This window comes from Cynocephalus volans, chromosome 2 (assembly GCF_027409185.1).
Source record: "Cynocephalus volans isolate mCynVol1 chromosome 2, mCynVol1.pri, whole genome shotgun sequence".
Lineage (NCBI taxonomy): Eukaryota > Metazoa > Chordata > Mammalia > Dermoptera > Cynocephalidae > Cynocephalus > Cynocephalus volans.
In genome coordinates this window covers 225,187,714-225,199,962 of record NC_084461.1, presented here as the reverse complement: position 1 = coordinate 225,199,962, position 12,249 = coordinate 225,187,714, and the positions used below count along the sequence as shown (strand labels likewise).

The following is a 12,249-nucleotide window of genomic DNA, read 5'->3' as shown; positions in this document are numbered from 1 at the left end:
CCTGTGGAAATGAAGGCATCCAAGCCCACAAAAGAGGTGCTGCAGTGTGGGGCGTATCACAGCTCTATGCGACCAGTGGGATTTCCTTTTAAATCTGATTTTCTGGGACTTTTGGGAGCAGTTTCATACTTACCCCTTGAGCTGCTCTCAGGGCTGTTTTCCCCAGGGAGGGCATGTTTAAAATCCTGCAGAACCTTGAGATGCTGCTTGGGCCCTGCTCTCTGCTGTGGGACATCTGTGTCCTCAGAACACTTTGCTATGGAAAAGGAACAGTATCCCAACCCTGAAAGTCAGCCTCCAACCCTACCCCACCAGGAAGATAGCAACTTCCAACCTCAGGGATAATACACATTCAAGATGAGATTTGTTTTCTTTCTGTTTGAACTTCTCTTAGCCAGTCATGGAATTCCCTCAAGTCCCCAAGTTCTGCCCAGTCACTTGGCAAGGCCCCTCTCTCAGTGACCGCAGCCTCAGTGCCAGTGAGTGGCCTCTTCTTGAGGGTCCCTCCTCTGCCTGAGGGTTTCCATTCCAGGCATCTTGCCTTGGTCCTGTGCTTTCTGCTCATTTCCCCTTAGGAGGAAGTGGTCAGCGGACACAGAAAAATGTTTGCCCTAATCATAGCTGAGACCCAAGGGGGCAGCCGCCTTTTGTAGCAGCACAAGGCAGAATGACAGATGAGAGCACCAGCACCCTGGCGTGACAGGGATGTGGGACCTGCCTGGGTTGCAGTGCAGAGCCCAATTCAGGCCAAAGCTGGGGTGTAAAGACAAGACTTGACCAGTTCACTCACTTGCCAGGCACTGTGGCAAGGGATCTGGCTGCAACAAGTTGAACAGGCATGAGGTTCTAATCAAGAAGGTGAAAGCAAAGTTGGCCAGGGGCATGCTATCCAGTTTACAGGGGCAAGGCCTGGCCCCAGCAAGTTCCTGGGGTGCAGATAGAGTTAAGCAGGCTTTCCAGTGGCGGACTTGTGGGTTGGTCCAACAGGAGAAATGCACGTGGGGATGACAAGCTGCAACTTGGACACCCAGCTGACCTCACAGACAGCACCCAGCATGGCTGGCTGAGAGAGGCAGCATGTGGGCAAAACCGTGTAGTCGTCCCTAACCTTGGGTGTCCCAGGACTGGGGAGAACAATCCTATGCTCACCAGGCTGGTGACATCCTTGCTGTACTTGAAGCCTCAGTCAGTACCAGCTCAGAATGGGGGCAGCTACAGGGGAAGGCCTGGGAGGGAGGGGAGAGGGCCCAGGTCATGCAACGCCAGACACAGCATCGCAGGAGGCAAAGTCCAGGTAATGCTGGCAGGTGGCCCCTCCACAGCCTCTGACCACCCAGCCATGACCCAAGCCTGAAATGCCATCACCCTAGTCTTTGGGGCTTGAGGAGGACCTATGCTTTAGAAAAGAAACAAACAGCTTTATTGAGACATGATTGATATGCTGTAAAATTTACTGATAATAAGTGTTCAATTCAGTACTTTTTAGTAGGTTTATAAATTGTGCAATCATCTCCACAATAGCTTTTGAACATTTCTATCACCCCACAAAAGTTCCCTCTTGCCCATTTATAGTTAATCCCCACTCCCACCCTCAGCCCTAGGCAACCACTGATCTACTTTCTCTCTAAATTTACCTTTTCAAGGCATTTCATAAAAACGGAATCATACAATATGCAATTTTTTGCATATGGCTTCTTTCAGTTAGTGTAGTGTTTCTGAGGTTAATCCATATTTTGGGACATCTGCAGTCTGTTCCTTTTCATCACCAGGTAGTACTTTATTAGGTGGATATACTAAATTTTGTTTACCCATTCACCAATTGACAGACATATTATGATTTTTTCCAGTTTCTGGTTCTTGTGAATAATGCAGCTATGAAAACTGTATATATGTCTTTGTGTGGACACAGGATTTCATTCCTCTTGGGTCAATTCCTACGAGTGGAATTGCTAGGTCATATGGTAAGTTTATGTTTAATGTTTTAAGAAACCACCAGACTGTTTTCCCAAGGGGCTGCTCAGTTTCACATTCTCACCAGTAATCTACAAAGATCTATTTTCTCCATGGCCTTGCTAGCACCTGACATCATCAGTAGGGGTGTAGTGGGTTTTAATTTTCATTTCCCTAATGATTCATAATATTGATCACCTTTTCATGTAGTTATTAGCTATTCATATATACTTTAGGGAAATATTTATTCAAATCTTTTTCGTCCATTTTTAATTGTGTTATTTTTCATCTTCTTATTGAGTTGTAGAAGGTCTTTACATATTTTGGAAACAAGTTCCTTATCAGTTATCTGACTTGCAGATATTTTTTCTCAATTTGTTGCCTATCTTTTCATCTTCTTAATGATGTCTTTGGAAGTACAAAGGTTTTTAATTTTACCAGTCTTTCATTTCATGATGTCACTTTTGCCCAATCGAAGTTCACAAAGATTTTCTCCTGTTTTCTTCCAGAATTTTTGTAGCTTTAGCTTTTGCATTTAGCTCTAAGACTCATTTTTAGTTAATTCTGGGGAAAATGTGAGGCAAGTGTCTCAGTCCATGTTTTTGTGTGTTTTCCCAAGTGTCCCAGCACCATTTGTTGAAAATACTATGTTTTCCCTTTATAGCTGTCCCAACACTTTGTCAAAATTCAATTGCCTATAAATGTAAGGATTTATCACTGGCCTCACAGTTACGTTCCATTGATCTACATGCCTATGTTTGCACCAACACCTCAGTGTCTTGATTACTGCAGCATTAGAAAAAGTTTTGAAAACAAGCAGTGTTAAGTCCTCTGGCTGTGTCCTTTTTAAAATTTATGCACATAATCTAGAATCAGCTTGTCACTTTCAACAAAATATACTGTTGTTTAATTTCCACATTTTAGAGATTTTTCTGCTGTTATTTTGTTATTGATTTCTAGTTTTATTTCACTGTGATCAGGGAATACACTCTGTATGATGTTAATTCTTTTAAATTGGTCAAGGCTTATTTTATAGCCCAGGACATGGTCTATCTTGATAAATGTTCCATGGAGACTTGGGGGAAAAAAATGTGTTCTTCCATAGTTGGTTGGAATGTCTGATATGTATCAGTTGGGTTCTGTTGGTTGATTGTGTTGTTTAGATCTTCAATATCCTTGTTAATTAAGGATTTTCTGTCTATATCAGGTGTTATCAGTTGCTGAAAGGCAGGGGAGAAGTTTGAAGTCCCCAGCTAAAGCTGTGGACTTATCTATTCCTTCTCTCAGCTTTAGTTTTTGCTTTTTGAATTTTGTGGTTCATTTGTTTGATGTGTAGACATTTAGGATCTTTGTCTTCCAAGTGGACTGATCCTTTTATCATGTAGTGTCCCTCTTTGCTGCCATAAGTTTGTTTGCTCTGAAGTCTATTTTATCAGATATATTATAACCACTCCCGGTTTTTTTTATTATTGTTTGTATGGTATATCTTTTTCCATCCTTTTACTTTCAACCTCCCTATGTCACTGTGTATGAAGTGAATTTCTTGAAAACAGCATATAGTTGGATCTGCCAATTTTTGTGAATTGACTGACATAGTTAGAGCATTTACATTTTAAATAAATGGTAACAATGTTAACAATAAATGTTAACAATTAAGTCTGCCATTTTATTATTTGATTTCTGTATGTTTCCTGTGGTTGTCATCACTCTGTTTCTTTATGTTACTGGACTATATTTTAGGAGGCTGTCTGGATTTTTCTATAGTTTTTTTTTTTTTTGCATAGTTATTTAAGTGATTGCTTTGGGCGTTACTATACACATATATGCCTTACCATAGTCTACTGGCACCAACATTCCATCACTCTGAGTGAAGTGTGGAGACCTCTTCTATTTAGGTCATTTTACCACCCTTACTTTTCAATATCATTGTGTTGAGTATTAGATGGTTTTATAATTATGGTTTTAACCACCAAATATGATTTTTAAAACTCATGACTATTCCTGAAAGAAATATGTGCTCATATTTATGCTCTTTCCAATGTTCCTTTTTTTCTTCCTAATACACCAAATTTTTTCCCTGTTTCAAGAATTTCTTTTAGCCATTATTTTATAGTAGGTCTGCTAGTAACAAGTTCTTTTAGTTTTCCTTTATTTGAGAACATCTTTATTTCCCTTTCATTCCTAAAAGACAGTTTTGCTGGATATAGAATTTGTGGTTTGCAGTTCTTTTCTTTCAGTATTTAAAAAATGTGCCACTTCTTTCTGCCCTCCATGGATGCAGAGCAGAAATTACCTGTCATTCAAATTCATCTTCTGTTTAGTTATAATGTGTCTTCATGTGTTTCTCCTGCTTAGTGTTCACTCAGTTTCTTAGATCTATAAGTTTTTGTGTTTTGCCACATTTGGGATGTTTTCAGCCATTTCAGCTCCAGTCTGTCTCTTTTCTCCTTCTGGTACTCCGATGATAAAACTGTTGGATCTTTTGTCCCCTAGATCCTTGAGAACTATCCATTTGTTCATTTTTTGTTTTGTTTGTTTTTGGTCTATTTTCTCTCTATTGTACAGATTAGATTATTTCTATTGATCTGTCCTCAAGTTCACTAACTAGCCACTGACATTTCCAGTCTACTGTCGAGCCCATCCAGTGAGTTTTTTTATTTCTATTATTGTATTTTTTCAGTTCTATAATTTCCATTTTTTAAAATAACTTCTCTCTTTGTTGGCTGAGATATGCTATTTTGTAATGTTTTAAGAGAATTTGCAATTGATCATTGAATCCTTTTTATAACTGCTTTAAAATATCCTTGTCAGATAATTCCCACATGTGATTCATATCTGTGTTGGTTGTGACTTCTGTGGTTTTTAGTATTATGGGTGATTTTCAATAGTATCCTGTTAGGAGGCCCTGGATCCTATTTAAATCTGTAATTTTTGCAGACAGTCACCTTATTTAGGTTTATCCCACAGATCCTGGCCCACTTCTGTGGGCTATAGTTCCAACAACCTTTGCATTTTCAGAGACTTTACAGTGTTATTTTGGTCTGTTTTGTTTATCTGGTACCACTGGGTCATGCTGGTGATACCTGAGACATGGGAAGGGGTTTCCCCAGGTTAGGAAGCCAGATCTCTTTTGGTAGGTGAGGGAAGTCTGAGGCCTATGGAAATAAAGAAGCTTCCTAGTTGGGCCATGTGTTGTAACTAGGTGCCCCTCGCTGGTTCTTCCTTCAGCCCTGGTGTCATCTGGTTGGGAAGGGGAGTCTCAGTCTTTTCAGGGAGGGAGAACCCTTCCCCTGGTGCTTAATGGAGGTGGGGCATCTGATTCACTCCCATTGCTGGTGGTGTCAGGCCTATGGTATTCAGAAGAACTCTCATTAGATCCAGGGAAGGAATGAGTTTACCTAGATGCCTTCTGTTTCTAGGTTGGGGTAGGGAAAAATCAGGTCTGGTTCACCTTCTTCTGTTGGAAGGGGAAAGCATAGAACACCCTGCAGTTCTGTTATTTCTCCAGTCCTGCACTCCCAAACCAGTTTACTTTCCTCTTACCAGGTTTTATTTTTTAACTTTTTAAATTTTTTTGTCTTTTTGTGTGACCGGTAAGGGGATCGCAACCCTTGGCTTGGTGTCATCCGCACCACGCTCAGCCAGTGAGCGCACAGGCCATCCCTATATAGGATCTGAACCTGTGCAGGAGCGCCGCACTCTCCCGAGTGAGCCAAGGGGTCGGTCCCCTCTTACCAGGTTTTATTTTACTTTTTTATTTTTATTTTTTAAACATATTTATTATTATTATTATTATTATTATTTTACATTCTAAGATGCAGTGGAGCAGTTGGGAGGGAAGGGGAGAGGAGAAAGGGAAGGAGATTGGGTGGGAGGAGATGGAAGTGGGGGCATGCTCAAGGCCCATGGCATCCCCCTCATTCCAGCAGGGGAGCCCAGGGTACTTCTAGTGGTCTTGGGACTTCAGCTTGGTCATGGCCGCTTACCAGCTTTTAAAGTCCTCCTTTTGTCTCTTATGTTATTTTGACATTTATAGTTGTGCTCAGCAGGGAAGAGCAGGGAGAAATTGACCTATGCCATCTTGTCTGGATTGGAAGTCCCAAATTTTTAAACACTATGAGGTTGCAATATCACCTATAACTATTATACTACTTTGGAGGTGTGTCCTGCTAGTGAAAAATGAGACATAGGACAAGTCAGCATTGATAGAAGGGGATTAGAAGTCTTTGTGGTCAGAAAGTATCAAAATGGTCTATCCAGCTGCAAGCCCCTTCCTAAACAGGAGAGCAGCCCTGCAGGAGCGCAAGCCAAGCCTCCTCTGGAATGCGTGTGGGGACAGCATGAGCCACAAGCTCTCTGGACTCTCTGGGTGTGATAACCAGAGTGTGGAATCCGGAAACATGCAAATGCAGACAGAACGCACATTTTTAGGCTTATTTGTGGACCAACATGCAGACCTTTAGATAAAGATATGAATTTAAACAATTTCTTGGTAATATCAAAAGAAAGTAAAGTAATAAAGAGTTTCATTTGAAAAAAGGAAGAAAACATTCCTACCTGTTTTGAGGGCATTTCACCAAATAATGTCTCACTGTGAAAGGAAAAAGAATAGAAGATGATAAATAAATGCTACTTTAGATTTATGTGCCCCAGGAATTCCCAGGAAAAGCAGGGGCCCAGGTGTTCTTGGGTGTTGGTGCTATGGCAGCCAACTCTCAGGGCTTGCACACTTCTCTCTGGGGGAGAAGAGGAGCAGAGCCATCGCATGGACACCATAGTGACCTGATATTATCCCAGCCCTGGATCCAGCCAGGCATGAAGTCATACACAGACTTCCTGGTTACATAACAAAATATTCAGTTTTGGCCAAGGCAGGTTGGCTTGGGTTCTAACCTGAAGAGTCCTGGGATAAAAATCACCAGACTTCTGAGCTCTGCCTTACTCACGAGAAAGCCCTCTGGGGGCCAAATGGGACAACCTGTCTGCACTTAGAAGCTGCTCATTGTAAAATGGGTTTGCATTCCCTGATTAACGCTCTTCCAAGACTAAAAAGAGGCCCTTGGGAAAACAGTCTTGGAGAAAGACATCCTTCTGCAGTAGACAGAGAAAAACCAAATTATTCTGGCCACAGAGGAAAAATAAGAATAGCTAGGCACTTAATAAAACAAGTGTCCAATCTAAGGCTCACAGTAAGTCTACTTCAAATGGAAGTAAAGATGAAACAGCCAGGGAGACCCTGAGGTTGTGGGAGATTGTTAGTTACATCAGTGGCCCCAATGAATCACACCTCTGTATATCTGTCCACATCCATATACGACCCCCTCCCACACTGTCTCTGCACTTGGTTACGTGACTTGCTTTGGCCAAGGGGACATTAACCAATGTGTCACAACAGAGGCAGAAAAGGCATTCACGCTCTGGGGTTTGCTCTCTGTCTTCTTGCAGGGGACTCTTCTGCTACCACATGAGGCAGCCTGGCTAGCCTGCTGAAAGATGAGACCACATGAAGCAGACACCCATTGTCCCAGCTGAGGTCCCAAAGCCACCAGCCCCAGGTGACCCACCAGCAGACTGCAGCTGCATGAATGACTCCAGCTGAGACCAGCAGAACGGCTCAGCTGAGCGCAGCCCAAACTGCTGAACTGTGGAATTGGGAGTAAATAAAATAATTGTTCTAAGCTATTACATTTGGGGCAATCTGTCATTCAGGCAATCGGTGCAGTTCCAGAGCAGGATGAGAGAACCTTAGTTTCAGAGGAGGTCACATAGGTTTACCTGGTCCAGTGCCCTACTAATACCTAACTCTACCTGCATTCCATTTACTGAGAGCCTACTGTTTGCTGGATAGATGCAACAGTAATAAGAATCCTAGTATTTATCGAACATTTCATATGTTCCTGACACTGTTCTAAGCTTATTATATGGATTAGTGGTCTGCAGTCTAGGGTTTGTACACCACTGGGCACTGTTTGGAAAGAAAGTTTTAAGAGAATTGATTTCTAGCTCCTCATCTCCCATGGTCTTCTCTCCTAAGAATTCATTCTCTTGGAACGTGCCTGGGGTCTAACTGTATTCCTTTTCTTTCCCCTTCTCATATCACAAAAAATCAAGGCACATGTCCACCCACCCTGATTTACACTAGGAAGACTTGTCCTGGGAAAAATTCCAGTGAGGCACCAAGCAAGAAATGATGTAAAATGTTGGTGACAGTGGGAGAAAGAGAATAACTAGTGACTGGGCGGCTAACCCTTCTGCAAGGGGGGAGGTTTCCAATATTTTTGCTTTCAACAAGGATTGAATAATGACCTAATCCAGCTGTCAACTGGTAGAATATTAAAAACCATTTCTGATGACAGATCATTATGTGACTTTTCATATATAACTTGGAAGCAGTTTAAAGTATTGAGTGGTATAAAAAAAATCTCACCCATTCCCACCTGTTTTTATATTGAATTATATTTCAGAGCTAACATCTATTATCAAAATAGAAATTGAATTGATGGTGAATTCTATCCCTAAGCACATTCATACAAGCGTATATGAAGTAAAAATAAGAATCCACTTCAATAAAAATGCATTTCCAATAAAATTTTACTTACAATTATTAATTATTTATCTAAGTTTGCAATATATTTTGTGATATATTTATGTCATTTTGATTAATTTTATACTAATTTTCCAAATATCACTAATTGTGTAATATTAATAACTCAAACTAGAAAAACATTTAAACCCATAAAGACTTATGGAATAAGGAAATTAAGAAGTTATTAATTTAAATGTGTGTACATATATTATTTTACAAGTAAGTATAATAAGGTGGGCAATAAAGTACTTTCAAAACAAAAGATGTATTAAAGTAGGATAAAATTTTGTGGGGAAAATGGACTGAAAGTAAAAGTCCAAGGAGAAAAGGGACGGCACAACATTGCTAACCCTAAGGCTTGCTTGTGGGGTCTTTTTTCCCCTCATGGAGTCTTTAAGTAAATGGAGGTGGTGATTTAATTCAAGACATTGAGATGCAAAAGAGAGCGGGCCAAGCCCGTGGCTGTGGCGCACTCGGGAGAGTGCGTGCTGGTGCTGGGAGCGCAGCGACGCCCCCACCGCGGGTTCGGATCCTATATAGGAATGGCCGGTGCACTCACTGGCTGAGTGCCGGTCACGAAAAAGACAAAAAAAAAAAGAGAGCGAGAGAGAGATGTGTAACTGTTTCATTTCCAAGAGGTCAATATTTGTAATACTCTGGAAATCACATCCTTTGCAACAATTTACATTTACGATGAAAAAGTTTAGATATCAACAAAAAACTGATCAAGGGGGCATAGTTTTTTAGATTATTTTAGGAGCTATGCAAGCAGAAATGTTTGAGGACCGCAGTTTTGTACTCTAATTTAATCTTCACAATAACCTGGTCATTGCTCCTGTCTTACAGTGGAGGACACTTAAGTACAGAGAGGCTAACGAACTTGCCCAAGGTCACACATGGGCTGAGTCGTGTCTCCTCTAAAATTCACATGTTGAAGTCCTGACCCTCAGTACCTCAGAATGCGACTATATTTGCAGATGGAGTCTTTAATGAGGTGTAAGTTAAAATGAGGCTAGTAGGATGGGCCAGAATCCAACATCACTGGGGTCCTTATGTGAAGAGATCAGGACACAGACACGCACAGAGAGAAGGCCATGTAAAGACACAGGGAGAAGACGGCATGTGCAGCCAAGGAGAGAGGCCTCAGGAGAAACCAACCCCACCAGCTCCTGAGCCACAGACCTCCAACCTCCAGAGCTGTGAGGAAATAAACGTCTGTTATCTAAGCCACCCAGGCCGTGGTCCTTTGCCACAGCAGCGCTAGCAGACTGGCACACATGGGACGTGTCAGAGCTGGCAGCCAGGCTCCACAGCCCTCTCGTAGCTACGCTGTACCATTCTCAGAGATGCTGGCAGCTGGCAATAACTAATGGGTCAAAGAGGAAATCATAAGGGAAATTAGAAAATACTTTCGATGAAATTGAAAGCTCAGCATACCAGACCTTATGTCACACAGATAAAGCAGTGAATATATATTCTAATATTAATAAAGAAGAAAAGTCTCAAATCAAGAGCCAAACCTTCAACTGTCAGAAAGAAGAGCAAACTAAAACCAAAGCAAACAGAAATAATAACGATGAGAGAAGTAAATAGAATAGAAAAACAATAAGAAAGCCAAATGTTGATCAAGATGGCATCTTCTACAGATGGAGAAACTGAGTCTCATGGGATAAATGGCCAGCCCACTGTGCCACAGCTGGAGCCGGGCAGAGCTGAGACTGGAACCCAAGAGAACCCCATGAGCTGACCTGAGTTTTGGGAAGTCCAGTCCGTGGGCAGTGAGGGAAGCAGCCTGAAGATCAGGAATCGAGAGAGCAGGACAGGAGCATAGGGGGCTGAGTGTCCTGTGGGGGCAGGGGACCGACTAGGAAGGGCCAGGAGCCCAGTGAAGATGATCAGGGCCAGAGTGCACAAGATGCTCCCCTGCCAGCACTTGCCAGCTGCTGGTTTTGAGGTCTCAGCCTGGTGTCTGCAGGGCCGAGGCTCCTGTTAATGAAGACGGTCTGCCCACAGGACCAGAAGTGAGTCTGGACACCGGAGGTGAGGCTAACAAGCATCAGAAAAATTGACTTCACCCAGACTCAGCCTTAAATATGCACAGCATCATCAGTGCTGATTCGGTAACTGTGTTAACCCAGTGTGGCTTCGACTCCCCCAGAAGCAGAGGCTGTAAGGCAAAGATTTAAGTGCCAAGAGTTTCTGTGGGAGGGGATCCTAAGAGACTGAGAAGAGAAGGCCGCCAAGAGAGGGCGTGTGACGGAGCCAGTCCCCACCATGGGCCATGGCCTGGCACCCAGGCGCCTGACCTGGAGGCGCCAAAGGACAACTCAGGATGCAGTGCTTTTTAAAAGGGGATCTTAGGATCTCTGGAACTTTGAAGACTCTTAAAAGGAAGGCTTGTTTTTCCCACCTCTCCTGAGAAGAAGCACCAGGCCCCGGGCCACTCCCAGCCTTTCTCCCCTCCTCAGCTGGGACCACGCTGCTCACAGCCTCCACCCCATGGCCAAACCTCCCAGGTGGCACATCCAGCCTGAAGGCTTTGTTCTCCCTATCACCACCACCACCCAGAATTGGGTGTCTTGGGGTGGAAGCGGCCATGCCCTCCCATCCTATCAGGCCCTGTGGCGGTGTCAGGACCAACAAGGTGTGACTGACCTTTCCCCCATTCTACCCGTTACTCCCTCACACCCTCCTCTGACCTCCAGGCCTTGCACAGACCCAGCGATAGGACCTGTGGATGTTTCTGCTCTATTTACTGAGCGTTCCACATTTGCAGCGAGCACTGTAGCAGCCCCAGCACGGGGTCTTCATGCTTCATCCACAGTGAGTGCCCAGGAGCATTTGGTGAATGAACGATGGATCACATTGTGGATTGACCCCCCACCCCCTGCGGCCCCAGCACAAGCAAGAGCCCTGTGGCCTGGGAAAGCACTACCTACACTCGGGGTCCAGCCCACAGCCCCCTGCCTGCATTTCCCTGGGGGAAGAGACAGGACCAGGGGTGCCCCCTTCCTACACACATGAGCCCAGCCCCCTCCAGGAAGCAGTCCTGCAACCGTGACCTTTCCAGGCCAGCACAGTTACAAGGATGGGACTGCCCCTCTTGGTCACCAAGCAGGAAGCTGGGGAGAAGTAAATTCTCTGCCTCCTGTTCCCTTGGCACAGAGAGCCATTTAATAGCCGTATTCACTCCATGAAAAGCACCAGCACACAAAGTTGTCTATCTAGAGTTGCATTGTCCCTTTCAGTAGTCACAAGTCCCAGGTGTCACAAGCACTGGAAATGTGATTAGTCTTAAAAGGGATGTGCTGGATTTTGAAGCGTAGGATGCGAAAAGGAATGTGGAAAGTAACATCTCATTCATAGTCTTCATATATTGATACTTGCTGAGATGATATTTTGGATATAATGAGTTAAATAAAAGATACTGAAATTAATCCCATCTGTGTCTTTTTACTTTTTTAATAAATAAAAGGTCAAATTACGCCTGTGGCTCACATTGTATTTCTACTGGGACAGCATGCTGGGGAGGCCAGAATGGCTAATGTGGCTGCAGGGCTGATCACAATTAGGAAGATGAACCCCACCCTGGGGTAGTATCCCTTGGAGCTGCCCACGCCCAGGACTGGAGGTCACACTGCACCAGGAAAGGCATCTCCCACAGCCCTGGGAGGTAAGTGGGATTCTTATCCCCGTTTTACAGTGACAGGACC

At 43.5% G+C, this 12,249-nt stretch overlaps 1 protein-coding gene across 1 annotated transcript in view; it reads right to left on the bottom strand.

The window, feature by feature from the left end:
* The window catches only part of VSTM4 (V-set and transmembrane domain containing 4), a 99,186-nt gene that overhangs the window by 45,050 nt on the left and 41,887 nt on the right, over positions 1–12,249 (bottom strand). The window contains exon 5 of the mRNA XM_063087500.1: positions 6,508–6,541. Coding sequence (XP_062943570.1) covers positions 6,508–6,541 — 34 coding nt within the window. The remainder of the gene's footprint in view (positions 1–6,507; positions 6,542–12,249) is intronic.